General features: G+C 41.7%; 1 protein-coding gene across 7 annotated transcripts in view; it reads left to right on the forward strand.

Annotated features, from left to right (window-relative positions):
- SORCS1 (sortilin related VPS10 domain containing receptor 1) overlaps positions 1-21,256 on the forward strand; it is a 556,698-nt gene that overhangs the window by 434,404 nt on the left and 101,038 nt on the right. For all 7 annotated transcript variants that reach the window (XM_082425095.1, XM_082425099.1, XM_082425096.1 and 4 more), the window contains exons 10-16: positions 5,711-5,857; positions 13,737-13,839; positions 14,106-14,182; positions 16,042-16,133; positions 17,410-17,517; positions 19,030-19,147; positions 20,656-20,786. In XM_082425095.1, coding sequence (XP_082281221.1) covers positions 5,711-5,857; positions 13,737-13,839; positions 14,106-14,182; positions 16,042-16,133; positions 17,410-17,517; positions 19,030-19,147; positions 20,656-20,786 — 776 coding nt within the window. The remainder of the gene's footprint in view (positions 1-5,710; positions 5,858-13,736; positions 13,840-14,105; positions 14,183-16,041; positions 16,134-17,409; positions 17,518-19,029; positions 19,148-20,655; positions 20,787-21,256) is intronic.

A 21,256-nucleotide genomic window follows, 5' to 3' on the forward strand; every position in this document is an offset into this window, starting at 1 on the left:
AAATGCTCTCCCATCCAGGACATAGTTATTACAGGACATAGAATATACCACCTAATTATTTAAGGCTACTTTTGATGCTGCCTGACCAAGGCCACAGGGAAGGAAAGAACACTTAGACATTTTTGACAATGGGTTCCCTGATGTCAGAGGCACCCCTGACCCCTGCTGAGTACATATCTCTCCTGGCTGGGATCCTCTCTGTAGAACAGAAAAATATCCTATCTCCAAAGCCCAAAGAAATCATGGTGGTGAACATGTTCTCTTTCTTGCCATTGTTGTTGATTCATGTTTTTATTCTCTTCAAATTTTGACACTTCAGATTTGTAATTAAAGTCTGAGACAGAGAGGGTGGGAGAAATCAGCTCCCAATCAGCATCGGAGGCAGAAATGAGCAAAAATTCCGGTGTAAGATCTTCCGAACTTAGCCTCTGTGCAGAACATATGAAAGATCAGGACTGGAGCGCACCCTCTAGAGGTGAATATTAAAAAACAAAGAAGAGGTGGCGCAGTGGTTGAGAGTCTGCCTGCCAATGCGGGGGACACGGGTTCGAGCCCTGGTCTGGGAGGATCCCACGTGCCGCAGAGCAGCTGGGCCCGTGAGCCACAACTACTGAGCCTGCGCGTCTGGAGCCTGTGCTCCGCAACAAGAGAGGCCGCGATAGTGGGAGGCCCGCGCACCGCGATGAGGAGTGGCCCCCGCTTGCCACAACTAGAGAAAGCCCTCGCGCGGAAACGAGGACCCAACACAGCCAAAAATAAATAAATAAATTTATTTAAAAAAAAAAAAAAAAGAATAGCACAAACATATTAAAAAAAAAAACCAAAAAAAAAAAACAAAGAAGATATCTGGGGTTCATTCTTTAAATCACCAAAGAAATCCAAGTCTCAGCACCTAGCACATTCTAACTCTTAAAAAAAAAACCCTGCTGCATGAATGTAAAGTTACTTAGACATTCTAGGTGCTATATTTCCAGTGCTTAGAATGCATGATAAGTGATAGATATTCAAAAAATATTAATTGAACAACTATTGAGTACATGTACTAAAGAATGAATGAAAGGCAACTTCCTATAATGTCCATATATGATATTTCTCTCAGGAAGCTCTAGGATGAGAAAGAAGTTTGAAGAACTAGTACTGCCAAAGGGTTAAGTGCTTGGGCTCTGAGATAGACAGACTGGTGTGGAGTCCATTGCTAAGGTTCTCCAGGGAATGACCTTAGGCAAGTGACTGACGCCATCCAGACTTTGGTTCTTGCATGTGTGAAATGAGGATGTATTGAGTCTACCACTTAGATTTATGTGCTCAGGCTTGCAAAGCCTTTCATGTAGTGTCTGACATTTCTTAATTACTCAATAAGTTTGGGGCACTATTAATGTTGTTCGGTCTTCTAATGCAGAATTCTACCTATTTCATTAAAAATGAAAAAAAGGACTTCTTGTACAAAGTGACTTTTCAATTATTAATTTTAATGGGGGAATATGGTGGATTGAATGATAATCCAAAAGTTATACTCAAGTGGGAGACAGTGATGTGAGAGATGACAAGAGAAGCTGTGAAGAATTAACATGTGGTAAGGAGTGTAAGGAGTACAAGAGACGTTTCCAGGAAGACTGATGCCCTCGAGAAACTTACGTGGTTGTTGAGAGCAAAGATGTAGGTACCATCTATACGAGAGACAAATTGGAGGACAGAGAAGAAGAGCTGGGGACAGTCAGGATGGAAAAGAGGTCCTTGATTCTGGAGAAAGGCTTACTGAGCTGGGCCTTGAAGGATAGATAGGGAGAGGCATGTTGGGATGCTGTCTAAGAGAGTGGGAAACATGATCAAAGAAAGTAAGAGGAGAGAAGGGAAGGTAGCATTTTGAGGCTATCACCCTGGGGAATGGTCAGTGTACTGTTGTGCTTTGTGTTGGCTTGAGGTTTGACTGTAACACTTCATATTTAAAAATCTAATCAAAATGTTATTTTGGCTTATATGATATCAGAGGATAAGAAATAATTACTAATACCTTTGAAACTTCTGGTATCAAATTCCCCCGTGTGAGAGGCAAAGAAAGAAAAGTGGCTTCTCAGCACACGCAGCGTCTTTGTGCAGAATTCAGAAAGGTAGAAAAGCGAATAACAGCTCTTTCCCTGAAGGGAGGCAAGCTCCCAGCAGTGAGGTGTATCACCCTCATAGGAATACGTTCCTCAGAACTCTGCGTCTATGTGGAGGCATGTCTTCCAGTGGGAATAGCAGTTTTCCTCCCACCCCCCCGCCCCATCCCACCACGGTCCCACCCCAGTCTACATGCTGTGGATGCAGAGGGAGGTTGTCTGGCAATGAAAACATGTCCCTCATCCTCAGCAGAAGCCCAGACCTTACACACACACACACACACACACACACACACACGTTAATACACATATGCATGCATGTACACACAAGTACACACACACACACATTCCGCATTTTGGGCACTAATACTGCTCCCTTGGTATCCAAAGTTCTACAGTAAGAGGGTAGAGATTCTAGAGACGTATGATGAGACCTCACAATAGGCGAGCACCAAGACACATAGACAGATAGACGTCTCAGGCTCAGGGAAAAGGAACCTTGAATGGCACAAAACCCTAAAAGCAGGCAGGGGTGACCATCTTTGCAGACCAGGCCAAAGAAGCCAAAACAAATAAGTGATAGATAGATAGATAGATAGATAGATAGATAGACAGACAGACAGACAGACACCTCAAATGGGATTTTCACAGGTTAAGTGCCTTGGCAGCAAGAGGAAAATAAGAAGACCCTCTCCAGCTCTGTAGCCTATTGTGACACATTTCCTCAGCTTTGCCAAGTTTCTATTCCTCAAGATAAACCTGAAGGCCAGGCTGCCAGAGATGAATTACAAAGCACAGGCTGTCTGCTCAAGCGGCATTTGATAATGCCACGCAGTCGGGGGCCAATAAATTCACTGCTTCTGCAGATCAAATGCACCAGCTTCCATTTTTTTTTAAAATAAATTTATTTATTTATTTATTTATTTATTTTTGGTTGCATTGAGTCTTCATTGCTGCGTGTGGGCTTTCTCTAGTTGCGACGAGCGGGGGCTACTCTTTGTTGCAGTGCACAGTCTTCTCACTGCGGTGGCTTCTCTTGTGGAGCACGGGCTGTAGGCACGCAGGCTTAAGTAGTTGTGGCACGTGGGCTTCAGTAGTTGTGGCATGAGGGCTCAGTAGTTGTGGCTCGTGGGCTCTAGAGCGCAGGCTCAGTAGTTGTGGCACATGGGCTTAGTTGCTCCGCGGCATGTGGGATCTTCCCAGACCAGGGATCGAACCCGTGTTCTCTGCATTGGCAGGCGGATTCTTAACCACTGCACCACCAGGGAAGTCCCAAATGCACCAGCTCCTAAACACGCACAGCCCTGCTCTGACACCTGGGCCAAAAGAGAGACAGGGCAGGGAGAGAAATGGGGAAGGGAACTCCCGGGGTGGGTAATATTTTTATCCATTCTCTACGTCTTGTAAACCCCTAGAGTTTTGCATGGTTATGACAGTGTCATTTCTCTTGTTTGGGACTGCTGTGGAGGAAAGACAGGTATGACTGCAGGAAAATTCTGATTTATGAAATTGAATCTTTAAAGAATTGGCAGTTTAGTCATTTAAATATGTAACAGCCTCTCGAACATATGCGAAACCAACATGAGCTTCCCTGGTGGGTAGTCCTTACGGAGCCGAAATAGTGAATAACTATCAGTAAATATTATTTTGTAATTAACATATTGTTGTTGGGAGGTAGAGTACTTCTGGAAATTTACATCTTCCACATTCATGGAGGCTCCACAGTGCATAAGAAAGTGTTCTGGCTACTGTTGCTGGCCCCAAATGAGGCTTGTTTTCCTAAGTATTTCACAGTAGTCCGCCCAGAAACTCGTTTATACCATTTATTTGCTTAACAGATTTGTTGTTCCAAAGGAGTACAAAGTTGGCTCAACTCTAAATGATCCCAGATGCCAGAACAGCAGGTACAAACTAATGAGGTTTGACTGTGTCAAAAGCAAAGGCAAAACGTGCGTGTTCTATTGATCGAAGCCCAGCCTCTTTGAATTGACAGTCAGAGCTGTATTTGTTGAAAGAATGTTGGAAGTCCAACAGATTTGGGTGTGAACCCCAACTCTCTGTTATCTTAAGCAATTAAATATTCCTTATGCCTTGGTTTCCTCATCTATAGAATCGGGATAATAGCTGTTATGCAGGTTTATAGTGAATATTGGAGGTTTTACATACAAAGTACTAGGTATAGTGGTTCATATTGTGCCAAGGACTGATACCATGGTTTCATCCTTCTGCTTAAAATTTTTCGTATTATAATATAAAGGGGCTGAGTTCAGTTAAATGGGTTCAAATATGCTTGCTAGCTTATTCACTTACTCCCTGTCTGTGCTCCAGGAAGACACTTAATCTAAGTTTCTGTTCCCTCATCCTCAAATGAGGCTGATGGTAACTATATCTCCTGGCTTTTGTGAGCATTAAATAGGATAACCTTTGCATAGTGTTGGAATGCACTTGTCAACACATTTCAGACGCTTTTTTCACTGCCCTCAAGTTTTCCTGGGTTGTCATAATTTCAAGCAGAGTCAAATATATATAAATATGTTTCTTAAGTTCTAAAACGCATGAAAAACATGACACACAATTAATGATTTGCTACTGCACAGTTTGGCAACTTCTCAATTGTTACCGCTTTCCTAAGGTATAAAAGAGAGAAGGCAATCATTTTTTCAGAGCCAAATAATTAATAAGGACTGTTTATAGTAGGAACAATAGTGTTATAGAAATGGAGGAGGGATTATTTGACAATTTAGGGAAACCACTGCTTTTTTAAGTTTAAAAGCTGTTCTCTTTTGCTCAATGTATTTTGGTAGCTTAATAGAGAGATCTTTTACAGAAAAAGAAAAGTAACAGTAATTGGATCCTGAGTTTTTTTTTTTTTTAACAAATTTATTTATTTTATTTATTTATTTTTTTAGCTGTGTTGGGTCTTCGTTTCTGTGCGAGGGCTTTCTCCAGCTGCAGCGAGCAGGGGCCACTCTTCCTCGCGGTGACCCCTGGATCCTGAGTTTTAACTGACCTCTTTTAATTGCCCAAGGCTGTAGATAGTGCAGTGATTTAGTCATTAAGGGCAGGGGCTGTGAAGCCACAGAGCTCTGGGTTAAAATCTCTGATCCACCACTTACTATCTGTATAACATTAGGCATTGTGACCTTGGGCGAGTCACTTTACCTGAGTGAGCCTTAGTTTCCTCATTTGTGAAACAGAGTAAGTGAGACTTATCCAAAAGGACCATTATAAGAATTAAGTGAGATAAAGTATTTAAGACTATGAGTGCTACGCCTAAAATAAAAGTAACCCCTATTTATTTATCATTTGTCAAGCACAGAACCAGCAGCATCAGAGTTTATCTGTAGGCAACAGTAAGCTACTACCAACCTACCTTAGGGGAGATGAGAAGCCTCTATCAAATTTGCATTAAGACCCTCATACCACAAGGGGCACGGGTCTGTTGTCTTCTGTCCCAGGGAGTCATTATACATAAGCATGACCCTCACCCTCTTTCCTCCAAGACAAGTGCTCACAGCTGAATTTGACAGTCTTTTTTTTTTTTTTTTAAGTAAAACAAATATATTTCTTCTCAAATTGATGTATTTTTCAGCCATGTCGATTTTTCCCAGGTAGCAGGGATAAAGGGAATGTTCTTGGCTAACAAGAAGATTGACAACCAAGTGAAGACTTTCATCACGTACAACAAAGGCAGAGACTGGCATTTGCTACAGGCCCCGGACACGGACCTAAGGGGGGACCCTGTGCACTGCTTGCTGGTGAGTCTTCGTATTGGGGCAAAATGTCCCACACGGTGAGGGCTGGAGATGGAGGGTCAACAAGCAGAGAAACATGTTTCCAGGGCTTCTTGCTCAACTGATGAACAGAAGGGGACAGGGAAGGGTGTGAAGGCAGTGTGTAGAAAAGAATCATAGCTCTGCCTCTTGTGATTGGACCAAAGCGATAAGAGAACATGAGTAAGTTTCTTGCTCATTTTAAGGATGTTCAGTTGATGCCCAATTTCTGATGAGGACCTCATATTGTAGTTTAAGGGAGAGTATGATAGTTTCCATCTGTGGTGGGGAAATGTACCCTTACTTTCCTGGGAATAACCTGTTTTGGATCTAATGATACATAAATTCAGCTGTAGAATTGATGAACTGAATGCAGAATTGTGTAGGTGTATTTTCCAGTGGAGATGTTTATTCATATTTTCAGAGGAATTTATGCCTCAAACCAAGGTAAGAACCACTGATTTAAATCCTTAATCAGTACTCTTTATAATATGTTCCATTCATTCATGTCATTGTATAAAGCTGGTGTTGGTAAACCATGGCCTGTGGGGCAAATCTGGCCCACTGCTTGTTTCTTTAAATAAAGTTTTATTGAAATGTAGTCATGCTTATTCATTTATATATTGTCTATGGCTGCTTTTGCTCTACAATGGCAGACTTGAGTAGTCATGACAGAAACTGTACGGTCCACTAATAAGATATTTATTATCTGGCCCTTAAAAACAAAAGTTTGTTGACCCCTGCTTTGACGTATGGCTTTTAAAAAATTGTCTAACATTTGGGCAATAAGTAGATCAGATCAATATATTTATGTATTTGATTATATGATGGTATCCAAGAGAGGGATCAAAAATGGGTCTTGCCTTCAAGGAGTTTGCTGTCTTCCTGAGAGGGAATAGATTAATGAATGAAAGATTATAAGGTCACATCTCACTCCTCTTGGTAGTTCTGGGGCCTGCCCTGTACTTGACACATGAATAGTTACTGAGTGAATGAAGAAGGAAGGGAAGAAGAGATTAATTGTAAAACAAAGAATCATTAAATGCTAATTTCTACAAAACAATTCCGAAGTTGTATTTAAATGCCTGAAAAGGAGAGACCAGTCTGTAAAGCTAGAGGAGACACCTCTTAGTTTTAGTAAGAAGGGCTTGATTTATATCAATGTTCCCACCCGTCATACAATCCCAACTTTAATGTTTTGCATACTCAGCATGCTTCCTTCTGTCCCATGAGGTCTGAGCAGTCACTTTGCAGGTTCATCTCCTACAGCTGTAGGCGGGTCAACCTCCCAGTCGAGAAGATGCCAGCAGCCATAGCTTGACCTTATTAGTTGCAGAGGATATCGCAGTTGTCACCATGCATCAGGGGAAGCAGTTTGAAATTCAGCCTCCCACTCAACTTCTGTCCTTATTACTGGCAACTTACGGGGGTGGAGGGTGGGGGAAAGCCATTTGTTAGAGTAAGTACACAAATCCAGTTGCAGAGTAAGTAAATGTAACAGTCACTTACTGAATGTCTACTCTATGCAAGACATGCTTCAGTAGCATTTTAAAGACATGCCCACCTTCCTCCTTCAGCAATTCCACGCTGGAGCAATGTGATATTTAGCCAAAGATGCATGAGATGCACCAGCCCCTTAATGTGGTCCTCCATCCCATCATGTGCTTTGGTGATTGAACGTCCATGAGAGAATTAACCATATCACCTAAAGAGGCTTTCCTGGGTGCTCTGGCATCATAAATGGACCATTAGAAATGCCTCATACACAAAGCACTTTGGGAGGTGTTCATGGCTCCACCCCCAGCCCAGCGTTAGGAAGTCTTGCTGCTGTGCCTCTGAATTATAAATGCAGTATCAGCTCACATCCCCATCTCGGCTGGGACCATCCTAATATAAGCCACCATCATTCTTCCCTTCCCCTACAGTGACAGGCTGTTCCTCCTGTCTCTACCTGGCAATCTCGTCTCTCCATAGCAGCCAATGCAACCTTTTTTTTAATCCAACTTTATTGAGTTGAAACATGCGTACATAAAAAGTACCCATTTTAAGAGTACAGTGATAAATCTTGACAAATGTATAGACCCGTGAAACCACTACCACAGTCAAGACAGAACATTTTCATCACCCTGAAACATTGCTTTGTGCCTCTTCACAGGCACTCTCCACACCCTTGGCCCTAGACAACCTCTGATCTGCTTTCTTTCACGAGAGATTAGATTGCTCTTTTCTAAAATTTTATGTAAATGGTATCAACCTGAGCTTTAAAAATCAGAGCATGTCCCTCCTACACTTAACCTTCTAATGACTTTCAAATATAGGTGGAATGACATTCAGATACTTAACATGGCCTGCAAGATTCCACACGGTCTGGCCCCTGTCTGTTTCTCCTGCCTGCTCTCCAGACTTTCCTTCCTTCCTTCCGCATAGGCTACAGTGGGGGAGAAGGGTGCACCTTTCCATACCATTAGCTCACCCCCCTCGTTTATGTCCCAGGCTCTGCATTTGCCGTTATATCTCTTAAAATGCCCCTCTCCTAGTGTGTTTTTTTCTTGGCATTCAGACCCTTGCTTGATTACCTTCATCTCGGAGAGCTTCCTCGAGCATTCTCTGAAGTCGCACTTGGTCCAGTCTTTTTATTCGTGACCTTCCTCACTCTCTTAAATCAGCACATGCGTTTGTTGACTTCCTTGTCCACCTTCCCCCACTCACTGTGAGCTCCGTGAGCTTAGGGACTGTGGCTGTCTTTTTGGTCATTCCAAAGAACTAGCTCAAGAATCATACTTGACACATGGTAGGTGCTCAACACATCTGTTGTTGAGGGTGTTGTCTTTGAAGCAGACACGCCAGGGATAATAGACATTTGAGTTTCATATTTGGACTTTAGTGGGAGCCTTTCCTTGCCATTGATAGTCACACTGAAAGATTTGTCATAATATCCACCTTCTGAAGCTCATGGGCATCAGTTGACCCCAAAGTTAACCAAATCAGTAGACTCGTTAAGATTGAGGAAAGATGAATTAATGAGACATGGATGTATGGTACCCAAGAGTCTTTTGACCTTCCTCCCCCATTAACCCTGTTGTTTAATGTAGTTTTAATCTGAGCTTTAGAAAACAGCAGTAGGGTGAGGAGAGGAAAATGACAAAAGCAAGTGGAAACCACAATAATTTTGTAAAACTCTACCAAGGCACACAATAGGAAAGAAAATCTTTGAGCTCCAGGAGACCCAGACTGTTAAAACCTTCCTCAGGTTTGGGAGCTGGTAGCAGAGAGGAGACAAAAAGTGATTTTTAGATTGTGAATGCTTGGAAAGTGACAGTGTCACGGAAAGCACAGCCTAGTGATTAGAAAAGAGATTTTTTTCCAGCAGGGCTATTACAAATGTGGAACAAGTTCAGAATTGCAACCCCAAATGGAATGTTCCTAGTAAAATGTATTCTATAGAAATAAGACACCCAGGGTAATTTGAGGCTGTATTTTTAGGACTTTTAGAGTGATTGCCTGGAGGGTTCAGCTGGGATTTCTTTCCTCTGAAGACTACATTGTACAATTAGATGGGGTGTTACAGGTCTTGGTCCACCTGACTCCAGAACCTCAGGATTGGGCTCCCAAGAGGCAAGATGTGAGCTGAGCCTGTGACAAATCCTCAGGCCCTGAGGGGAAGCATAGTGTTTCATGGAGAGAGGCCGTGACTTCTTTGTGGATTCAATTAGCAGTTTCCTACTGGAGCTAAGCAGCCAGCTACCCCAGGAGACTCTTTTTTTGTTTTGTTTTGTTAAAGATTTATTTATTGATTGATTGATTGCTATGTTGGGTCTTCGTTTCTGTGCTAGGGCTTTCTCCAGTTGCGGCAAGTGGGGGCCACTCTTCATCGCGGTGCGCGGGCCTCTCACTATCGCGGCCTCTCTTGTTGCGGAGCACAGGCTCCAGACGCGCAGGCTCAGTAGTTGTGGCTCACGGGCCTAGTTGCTCCGCGGCATGTGGGATCTTCCCAGACCAGGGCTCGAACCTGTGTCCCCTGCATTAGCAGGCAGACTCTCAACCACTGCGCCACCAGGGAAGCCCCACCCCAGGAGACTCTTGACTCTGCTTCCCCCGCCTTTGTACTGGCTGTGACTCTCCATGTTCCGCTGAATTGGAGCAGTGCTGAATGCCCCATACCCAGCCAACCGGCCCAGGGACCTCCCTCTACTTTGCCATTGACTCCTTACTAAAAATCAAATGGATTCCATGCTCCAACTCAGGATCAGAAACTGCACAAATGTGTGTGTAGGAGGTGGATTTGGGGGATACTTTTTGGGAGCCTACCTGCTGCCTTATTGTTTATGAAAGCTCTAAGTTCGCTTTTCAGTACAGTATTCAGATTAGGCGCCCTCGGGTTAAAGGTACCATGAAGATGAGATGTAAAGGCTATTAATTCAGAGATTAAGGGTAAAGAGGAAGTGAAATGAGAAACTGGTTGACTCTCAAATACGGAACGGTGTTTTAGGTTGATTTATTTCATGGCGGGGGAATGTCTTGGATCATTTAGTACTTCTCCACTGGCCACTCACAGTGCTAGGAAGACAGCAGCTCAGCTCGTTCATGGATCAGTTGAATTCAACAGGCATTTACTGAACACTTGCAATGGCCAGAAGATTTTGTTGGTTAAAATAAGAAATAAAGGAATAAGGCAAAAGAAAGGTAATTGGAGCCTAGAGGTCCACGATGGGCTTTGAGAGTTTGTGAACTCCCTGAATTTGAATGCAAAACTGTGTGTGTGCTTCCTTTGTGTGCTTTTTCTTGGGAAAGAGTTCTCAATTTACATCAGATCCTCAAACTCTGTACTTGACCCCGAAAAGATTAAAGACTAAGGATCTAGTTGCTCCTAGTATTGACCAACTGATGCTATTCCATGCCCCGTGACTATGCGTGAGTCAGGACAACAGGCAGCTTCCAAACGTGTAGGCTGGTCCCTCCATTTTTGGTAGGTCAGCTATTAGGTCATGGTGGTTTCAGTGTACAGTTCTGTATTTTTTTAATATGAAAAGTCAAGGGAAATAGAGAAAGGTCTTTGGGATAAGCTGTGTTTTAACTCATACTGAACTGGAGATAACTCTGGAAAGATGTTCGGATATTCAGTATATGTTCGCTAATGGGAGAGAAGAAGGCAGGAAGGCAGAGGTGGACAAAGTGCCTCCTGCCTGGGAAAAATGTGCCTTAGAATTGGAGAGCCTTGTCTTGTGTTTTCCAGGAGTTTGCTATGGCCTGATAGCCATTATAACAACCTCTGTATTAATCTTTGGTGACTTAATTTTGATAAATGTCCCAAACTGTTCAAGTATAAAAGTTTAAGTTAAAAAAAGTGAACGTGAATCACTTAACATTCTTTTTCTGGAAACATTGATGTGGACTGTATAATTTCCTTGAAAAAAAATGGAAGAAAGGAAAAAAACAGCCACAGAATATTTTGCTTGTACCAGTTGGGGGCAATCCAGTACTACAAATGTGAGAGTGGAGAAAAAAAGTGCACGAAAAAGATCATTTCTGATGTTGCTGCTACTGCATGAACTGATGTCTTTTCTTCCCAAATTCATTTATCTCAGGCCTCTGAAAGCCAGAGTAACAGAGCAGTGTTGAAATGGCCAATTGAAAATGCCCTCTTTCTCTTGTAATGGCAAGTGGCCTCTATCAAATAATCCTTGGGTCAGGTGGCAACTTAGGTTCACAGTCGTCCAGACTGCAGGGTGATGAAGTACGTGGCCAGCGGCTGGCTCAAGACTGCACCCTGTGTGCTCCCTGGGCCAGGGATGTCCTGCTCTGTTGGGGGGTACAAAAGGCCCTCCACTAAGCCCATATGTCTAGGTATAATCCCCAAGTAGTGATCACTGCTTTGAATGCCATGGAGATCCTCACATTATTCTGATGATGTGGTTTATACCTAAGCCCATGTACTTCTGGCTTTGTTCTGAGTAAAACAGTAAAGTAAGGTCTTTCGTGTCCTAACTTGAAAGTGTTGCTTGATATTTCAAGTGTTTATTGACTGTCTTTTTTAGATTCTACGTGAGGTTTTACAGAAGATGCAAAGTAGTACTTGAGGTTTCCTCTTTATTTGTAGAGTGCATCTCTTAGGGGGATAAAACCGTGCATACCTCAAATAGATGATCCAGGATTGTATGGTAAAATCAACTGTGGTACATCCGAGAAGGAGATCCTGACAGGCCGCAGTTGTCAGGAAAATTTTCATGGGACAGTGGTTTGACACCTCTGCTTTATCCTTTCTCAGCATCTGCCTGAGTGTTGGTCAGCAGTGCCCCGGGGCCTCTGCAACATACAGTACCCGCTCTAGTCTTCCTCTTGGACAAAAGGAAGCCAAGTTTTTGGGTCTGATTGTTTCTTCTTATAGGGGTGGTCTTCTTACTCTTATGGAACATTGTAGAGTAAAAATTCCTTTTTTGAAAGCTTTACGTGAAATTTTCATGCAAAACCAATAATTTATTACAATCATCATTCCTTGAGAGTTTACTCTCTGTGTTGGCAGTGAGGAAAAGACCCTATTGTGAGCCACTGTTTTATTTCACCGGTGTTTTGGCTGCTTTTATTCCTGAGTTTCATTTTTAGTTTGTCATTTACTGTGTCCCATATATGTGTAATCATTGTATCTCTGTAGCGCTCTGAATGCCTGCTGGCTGAGACTTACAGAGCCGAATGAAAGTAATAACAGAGATACATTGGTGATTCCAAAAACTCAAGTCTACAAGATTAGAAAATAATCTTCCTGAGACTTGAAGAGAGATGTGGGTTCAGACACAAACTTGTAGTTTTTGACAACTCAGTACAAGAACTATTTTAAATGAAATTTGTATAAGATTTATTATCCTGTTTTTAAAAACTGTTGATGTCTTAATCTGAGAAGTTGATCGAGATTTTTACACACAAACAAGTCCCTTAAATTTTCATTTAAATTGTTATTACTAGTGCGCTTTGTCTATAAGAATGACATTTATATCGAATAACACTGGGTCGGATAATACCCTGACACAGACGCTATGTCAATTGTCTGGTGGATGTCAGGACAGTTTCACACGTCATACGGCTTCTTCTGTAGAACTGAGACCAAGGTTTCAAATGTGTAAGAGATGCCAAGTGACTTCTTCAAAGCCCTCCCAGCCTGGCCAGACTTTCTTTCCAATGTCATATATCATTTCTCCTCATTGGTCTTACCTGACTCTCTATTGTATTACAGCTCAATTCTTCTGTTTCTTCTCCTTGTTATTGATCTTACTTAGGCCTGAAATGTCCTTTATTCTCCTGAACATCTCATGTGCAGTTCATATCCTACCCACCTTTGCCTCAGGCACCATTTTCTCCGGGAAACTTCCCTTCATCCAAAGTTGGACATAGGCTCGTCAACCTCTAGAATTTCATATTTTGTCTGTACTGATCTCATGTCTATTAAAATATTCTCTTTTGATAATCAATAGAAGGATCTTAAATTATATACTCCTTAGGTGGCAGAGACCAAACTTTAGTCAATGTAACTCTTTCATAAGCTACACCACGTGTTTTACAGATAAAGTACTAAAATGTTTGTTGAATGGCCAAATGGCAATTATATCAGTAGATTAGACTTAAAATGAAGGTGCTCTCTCCTTCACCAACTTGGCAGCTGTCTTACACTTTGTGGGCACCAGATGTTTGTGGAATGAAAGATGGGTGAATGGATGGGTTCATGGATAGATGGATAGATGGATAGATGGATAGATGGATAGATGGATAGATGGATAGATGGGATGGTTGGATGAATGGCAGGTGCTCTGAATCTGAGCTTTAAACGAACATTTAAATGATGTGCTTTTATGACCCTCATTTCTCCTCTTCTCAGCCCTATTGCTCACTACACCTTCACCTTAAGGTCTCTGAGAATCCCTACACATCAGGGATCATTGCCAGCCGAGACACAGCTCCCAGCATCATAGTGGCTTCAGGTAAGAAGCTTGCCCGGTTTGCTCACTGCTGTAAATTGTATTTATTTTAACAAGTTAGATATCTGTGCTTGGAACTTACTGAGCTAGCCAAAAATATATTTGAAGGGCACCGAAGCCATTGACCCTGAGGCAAGTATGGTGAAAAACCCTGCTCAGATATAACGTTTGCAGTCTAAATCCATCTCGGGCAATGCACACTGCCAGCATAGCCCATTGTTAGCTTTTGCAAAAAGTTCCCTTCGCTGATGGTGATGTGCTCTCTCCAGGTAACATAGGTTCTGAGTTGTCAGACAGCGACATCAGCATGTTTGTCTCTTCAGATGCAGGGAACACTTGGAGGCAGGTAAGAAAGTATCCTGGGTCCGGTTACTGAAGTTTAAATGTTATAAAAATTCTCCAGCTTGGTTCAATTCTGGGAACTTATTCAGCCACACATAAATCCTAAAGCTTATCAATGTGTTTCTTTTCCTTTTTGTTTTATGAATGTCTTTCAAAACGTTTTGAGCTTAGCAAAGATTTATGAAATTTGATTTCTTTGTTTGATAAAAATGACCCTTTATCCCAGTGTATATGTGAGAAACTTTATAAGTGACAATGAAACCAAATTAGATACGACTGAATTTTTCCCATGAAATGAAAACTAAAATTCTAGGGAGTTTATTATGTAGGGAACGTGAAGCCTGGAAGGGAGATTATATACCTAACACCGGGTTGCCTCCATAAATTCCCCTTTCCTTGAAGTCAGAATAGGGGGGAATGCAGTGATATAGAAATAACCATTACCCAGGTGGTGTTCTGAGATGTTTAAATCTCATGGGCAAAAGACAGAGTAATAATCATCAGGGTGCATATGTTAGGGGAAAGTAGAAATGGAATCACTTTCAACCAATGTGTTTAGCTTAAATGCTTCCTCTTTCTTCTGAATGAAAATTAGGTACTCCTAGCTTATAAAACAGGCACTTAATGAGGTTTAGCAGTCATAAAAAGATATGTGCCTAATGCACGGTTGTTACACTTCAATAAATATGTGTTAATACGCCACTGACATTTAATTATCATACGGTAACTAGCACCTTAAATTGAAATCTAATGCACAGGTAATCACACAGCAACGAGAACACTCTGCTTTAAATTTTAGACGGAGATACCCATGTTATGGTCTAGTTACCATTTCCTAGCTTCATAGATCTGCATTGCAATTCACGTGTTTTGAGAAGAGTGGGGCAGGAAAGAAACTTGCTTAAGAAACTCCGGGGCTTTTGATCTTGGAGATATATAGGAACTATATAATGGACTATTAAGCTTCCTATGGACAAGTTAGAGAGCCAAGGTGTCATTTTTTTTTTTTCCTTCTAACATCCCAAACAAAGCAAAGAAGCCTCTCCTGTAGTCCTGGGAAACATCTTGGGTATAAGAAGTAAACAAAGGGGAAACAATGATGTCTGTAGTGTAACCAAAGACAAGGCTATACTAACAGTGTGACTGTGAGAAAACAGTACGCATCTGGTATGGAGAGGACTTAGAAATTGTTTTCAGCCGGTCTCAGATTCATCTCTCCACATATGGAGAGAGACCCAATGACACACGTACCCAAAGATAGATTTCATTTTGATCAGACTTTATGACTACAACTACTTTATGACTACTGTTGAGTTGAACAAGAACATCTGCCCCCTGTAATACCTGGAAACTTTGAAATAATTACATCTGGCAAGGGCACTGTTATGCGGCAAGTCCCAGTACCATCAATTACCATCTACATGGTCTTAGGCAAGTCACCACTTCTCTCTAAACCTTACTTTTCTTGTCCGTAGAAATGATAATGTTGGAATAAAGTATCTCTTATGTTTCTTCCATCTAAAGATGTTATCCAATATGACAATTACCCAATATTTCAACATCATCATAAATGGGACTCAATAGAACTTACCACAAAAAGATGGGATCATAAATATGAATACATAACTCTTGGTTATTTAAGTTTCTCTTGTGGAGCACAAAAAATCATTTTATGTAACGCCAGTGGTACATGGAGCCCACCTTGGGAAACACTGTTCTTAACTTGCATCTTCCCACAGCTTTGGGGGAACCCAGTTCTGTCATGGAGAGAATTTTTTTCCTCAAATGAAGACTAGTTCTCTGAACCCTGGGTGTGTGTGGCTGTGGGTGTGTGTCCCTGTTTGTGTGTTTTTCCTCTTCCAGATCTTTGAAGAAGAGCACAGCGTTTTGTATCTGGATCAAGGTGGAGTCCTGGTTGCTATGAAGCATACGTCTCTCCCGATTCGACATCTCTGGTAATGAGTCACGCACCTTGACGGTTCCGCACAGCTAAGACCAGTCTAAGTCAGGCCGTCAGACTGTGATCTTGCTTGTAGTAAATTGTCAAGGTCTGCTAGAATGTAACTTATACCTTTGCTTTACTGCAATAAGAAAGAAGAGGAAAGGAGAGAGGGAGTGGGAGAGGGGAAGAGAAAGGGAGCTTGATTCTGCCTTTTAGAGAGGAACCGTAGTGTGGTTTTCAAATGTGACAGCCCCCTGCCCCGCCGGTACCTCCGGTACCTTATTCTTTCAGTACAGTCATGGGTAGAATGGTTATCAAGGATAATCTCTGAATAGCTTAATTTCTTGCAACCAGCTTTCCCAAATAACGTCTCCTGGAGTTTAATATTTGCATTCACTATGTGCATTCTGCACAGATATCAGCAGTTCATGACACTTTTGCTCTGATCTCATTTCTCCTGATCCTACTTCCTTAGCTTCCTTTTGGGGGCAGTGATATTGTGCAACTCTCCCTGTAGGTCTTCCACAGATGGACATTCAAGGCTTAACTTCCAGAGGGGTTTCCAGTAAACTCTTTCATCTGTGTTTTTGAAAATGGCTCTCTCCACAGGCGGGCTTGTTCAAAGTCAAAGGCTTGATTTTCCCTCCACTGTTGGATACTTTGCTGACGAAAGGGAAAGTTGCAGAAATAAGAGAAACAGAGGCTTAGCTTGGGGGAAGACATCCTAGAGAAAGGCAGAGCAAAGGAAACATCCTGTGTGACCATCTGAGTTGCAGAGTTCTCTCTTACTTTCAAGAGTCTGTCCTTCTGCACCAATTTACTCAATGAGTCAACCAGGATTTGTAACCATGTAAGAAGGATACCACTAAGGGTTTGATCACATAGAGGTGGCTGGTTCAAGTCTGTCTCAGTGGGTCTCATACGGCCATTGTTCTCAGAATCACCTGTAAAACTTGCTGCTAAATTGCAACGAGGTTTTGGAGAGGGTCACATTGAGGTCTAAGGCCTAATAAAATATCCAAATTAAAAAAAATTCTATCAAAGACTTATTATCATTCCCGTTTCATGCAGCTCTCCCCTTATTGATGTTATAATACATCTGGGTCCCAAATCACTTGGCTAACTGTGTGTCTACCTTCTGATGTAATTAAGAACACTTACTCATATAAAAGGTTCACTTTGACAATGCCCCAGGTACTTCTAAAATGTATTTTCTCCTGGTTGGTAGTATCCTTTCTTGGAAAGGATTTTTCTTTTGGGATCCGATGACTTATTTTTTCTGTCGTTAGGTTAAGTTTTGATGAAGGGAGATCTTGGAGCAAATACAGTTTCACATCTATTCCACTTTTTGTGGATGGAGTTCTGGGTGAGCCCGGGGAAGAGACTCTAATCATGACGTAAGTGGAAACTATGATGTCTTCTAGTCTAAATATAGATCCAGAAACATGTTGTTTTTAGATAAGCCTGTTCACATTGCTACTGTCAGGTTTGAAGTTGCTAGCAAAGGCAGTACATCTGACTTCATGACTCCACAGCAAAGAGGAAAGAATAATGTGGGCATCCATTTTCTTGGCTCTTTACTAGCAATTAGGAGACCCACACTGAGGGCTGGCAGCAAAATGGTACAGCCTATTTCTTCCTATTCTGAATGGGCTTAGGGAAATTAGAAGTGATTATTTCAAGAGAAAATAAAGCTATCAATTAAAAACTTTAATAATAAACGTGCTTGATATACAGAAAATGACAGGCATGTAAGAATGATTTTCACTTTAAGACAGAACGCAGAGCTTGGTGAAAACCCCACAAAGCATGTTATTTTTCCCTGGCTCTTTACCTAACCCAATTGTGAGGCATATTAGTGAAACCAGAGAACAGTCTGTTCTTGGGGAAATTGCATTTATCCTAATTCTTGTCTGGAAAGTGATGATCATTAATTTGTAAAAGACTTGATTAATGGCTTGACTGCCTCTGGGTTTCAAAACATGAGCTTTGAATTTGAAATATGAAACTGTGATTTTTCCTTCTCCTGGAAAATTGGACATGAAAAACAGAGAGGGAAGATTTTAAAGCAGTTGATCCTGTCGGCAGTGAAAATTTTTAAATCAAAGTGAACAGCTGGTACATTTTCTAATTTTTTCTCCCTACTCCTTTTTTTTAACAATAGAAAAGAGCAACAAAAATTTAATATGCCTAATAGCTACATTTTGCCCACGGTAAACATAGCTGGATTAGCAATTTATTCCATAATTTGTCTTCATTCAATTTTTATGTTTGCAAAACACAGATGAAAAAAAGTTGATTGAAAAGGCTACTTTGTGGCTTTTATTTATATCGACAATAGGTGATTTAAACACTTCATTAAATAGCTGAGTCTCTCTGAGTAAGGAGAATAGAATGCACAGAGTAGGAAGTAGTTATAACTCCTCAGCCTTGCTGCCCACTTTCCCTTGGGACTGGTGGGAAGGTAAAATAGCATGGAAACCATGGGAACGATGTACATTAGCAAGAGAACCTAGAGGTATAATCTTGGACCGCATAGAAGGCAGTGTCTATGGTGTTCTCAATTTTTTGTTGTTGTTTTCTTTTTTTGGTCAACCATTCTTGTTGTACAATATATAAAAGTGGGCTTTTAAGTCAAACACCCTGGGTTCTGACTCTACCAGTTCTTAGTGATGTGACTTTGGTTTTTGCATGTTAACAAAATTCGTTGAGCCTCAGGTTACCCACAAGTGAAGTGGAGCCAATAATAGCAACTCTCCTCAGAAATGCGTGTGGGGATCAAGTGATATGTAATATCAAATGTAATATGCTTAGCGTTGTGCTAACCTCATAGCAAACATTCAGTAAATGATGTATAACTTTCAGCATTGCTGTTATTGTGATTATTTTTATCATCATGAACTCTGCAGAGTGTTTGGACACTTCAGCCACCGCTCTGAATGGCAGCTGGTCAAAGTAGACTACAAGTCCATTTTCGATAGACGCTGTGCTGAGGAGGACTACAGACCCTGGCAGCTGCACAGCCAGGTAGGAGGAAGGGAGCTGAGGTTGAGTCCTGGGTGGGAGGCGTGGAGAGTACTGGGGGGAAGCAAGTCATTAAAGTGTAGGAATTGGGGTTCTCTGGGCAAAAATTGTCCATCTGGTGCTTTCTTATGTGTTTTGTGTGCCACAGCAGTGAACAAACTCAACATTTATAGCTTGTTGTGAAGTGACTTCTGTTTTTATTGTACTAGGATATAATGAGATAAAATTCAAATGTGCTTGGCTAAGACTTACAACTCAAAATGAAATACCAGCTCAGCACGGAGATCCAAACATAATTTATCTGAGCGTGTCATCTGGCTGCAGGGTATGGGGGCAAGGGTGAGGAAAGGCTGTTCAGTGTTATCTGGCAATGCAAACAGAAACATGAAATAACAAAGTTATGTTGCGTGAGCGGTGCCAGTAATATTCTTCCTCCCCACTGCTATGCTTCCCTGGGATTAGGTAGCGCTTCTTGCCTCCTTCCAAGGTACTTGTGATATAAGGATGCAGAATTATGAATAGGAAAATTTCCTTCATCCTGGCCCCTCTGCTACCCTGCTCATATCAGAATGCTTGGCTGAAAGCATCTCTCCTTCGACTTCCCAAGGCAGAACTCATTCTGCCGGCCTCTCAAAGGACATGGTAGAGGCCCTTGCTTGCAAAGCCATCACCATATTCAGAGCGTGACACGTCATATACCCCAAACCTAGAGTAAATCATGTATTTACATGTAGATGTGTAATGCAGCTGGTTAAAGTGAGTTTGCTCAAGAAAGACAGTGTAGACTAGCTTAGACAAAACTCCGTCTGGTTCTTCAGACACACACAGAGAGCTGGGTTTGACAGTGGGAGCTACATCAGCTAGAATCACCCACTCTCATCGGATGCTCAACAGTCAAAGGATTGCTCATTTCCATGACTGATATTTCCCCCTTTGGAGTGCACACGCATTGTGATATTCAAAGCTTTTATTTATCTTGTGGAGAAACACTGAATTCAGTGCTCTTGCTTATCTGGTAGATGGATATAAAATCAGTGCTATAAAGTTGTGTAGGCAGAGGCATAATAAATCAAGGCAAAATGGACCTTTATGTTTCTTAGCAATATTCTTCTTTCATATGCTCATAAATGACCAAATGTATACATTTTTTATTACAGAAGAATTGAACTTAATTACTACAGATTTTTTTGGCCATACAATGTCGCAGGTTGTCGTAGTTATCTGTGTGTCCCTCATAGCACTGTACTTAATACGTTGCCAAGTAAAGGTTTGCTGAATACATGGAGTTCGGGACTTTCGGACACACCCTCAGTGCTTTTTAGGATTGCCTTTATCATCATGTTCTATGATAGGGCTCTAGACATCGGAAAGGAAATGCTGTTAGCACAAAGCAGACTGCGTATGTCCACATTACACTAAGGTTTGAGACCATCTCCCGGAACTGTCCTGATGTGGGGTAGGGAAGGTCCAAGCTATGTGCCCGACTGCGTGAGATTCTTGTCTCCTTACAGGGGGAAGCATGCATCATGGGAGCGAAAAGGATATATAAGAAGAGAAAATCAGAGCGGAAATGTATGCAAGGGAAATATGCAGGAGCTATGGAGTCTGAACCCTGTGTCTGCACAGAGGCTGATTTTGACTGGTGAGCTTGTACTGTTATCCCATAGAGTCGTCTAGTATTTCAAATCCACATAGGCCTTAATGAAAGCTTAGCTATCACATAATAGTAACATGCATAGATCCAAGTGACAAGCCTATATTCATGTGAAATTACCACTTGGGGACATCGTGGCTTACTAGCTATGTGCGTGTGTATATGGAAAAACCAGGGGTTTCTTTAGACTTAAGGAGGACTCAGAAGATGGCTGGTAATTATCTTCATATATTTGACAGATCTCAGGACAAAAAGAGAGACTAGATAGACCCTGAGTTTCTTCAGACAGCAACACTGAAAACAATAAGTGGACGTTTCAGGGAGCAAACATATTTGTGCTCAAGATAAAAGTCTTTCTAGAATCTAGGGTTCCTGGTAGTGGAACAATGATCGTGTAGGACAGTAAATTGTCCATACCTGGATGTTTTCAATCAGTGGTTAGCTGACTATTGCTTGTG

Source organism: Balaenoptera physalus (assembly GCF_965194825.1).
Source record: "Balaenoptera physalus genome assembly, chromosome: 14".
In the NCBI taxonomy this organism is placed as follows: Eukaryota; Metazoa; Chordata; class Mammalia; order Artiodactyla; family Balaenopteridae; genus Balaenoptera; species Balaenoptera physalus.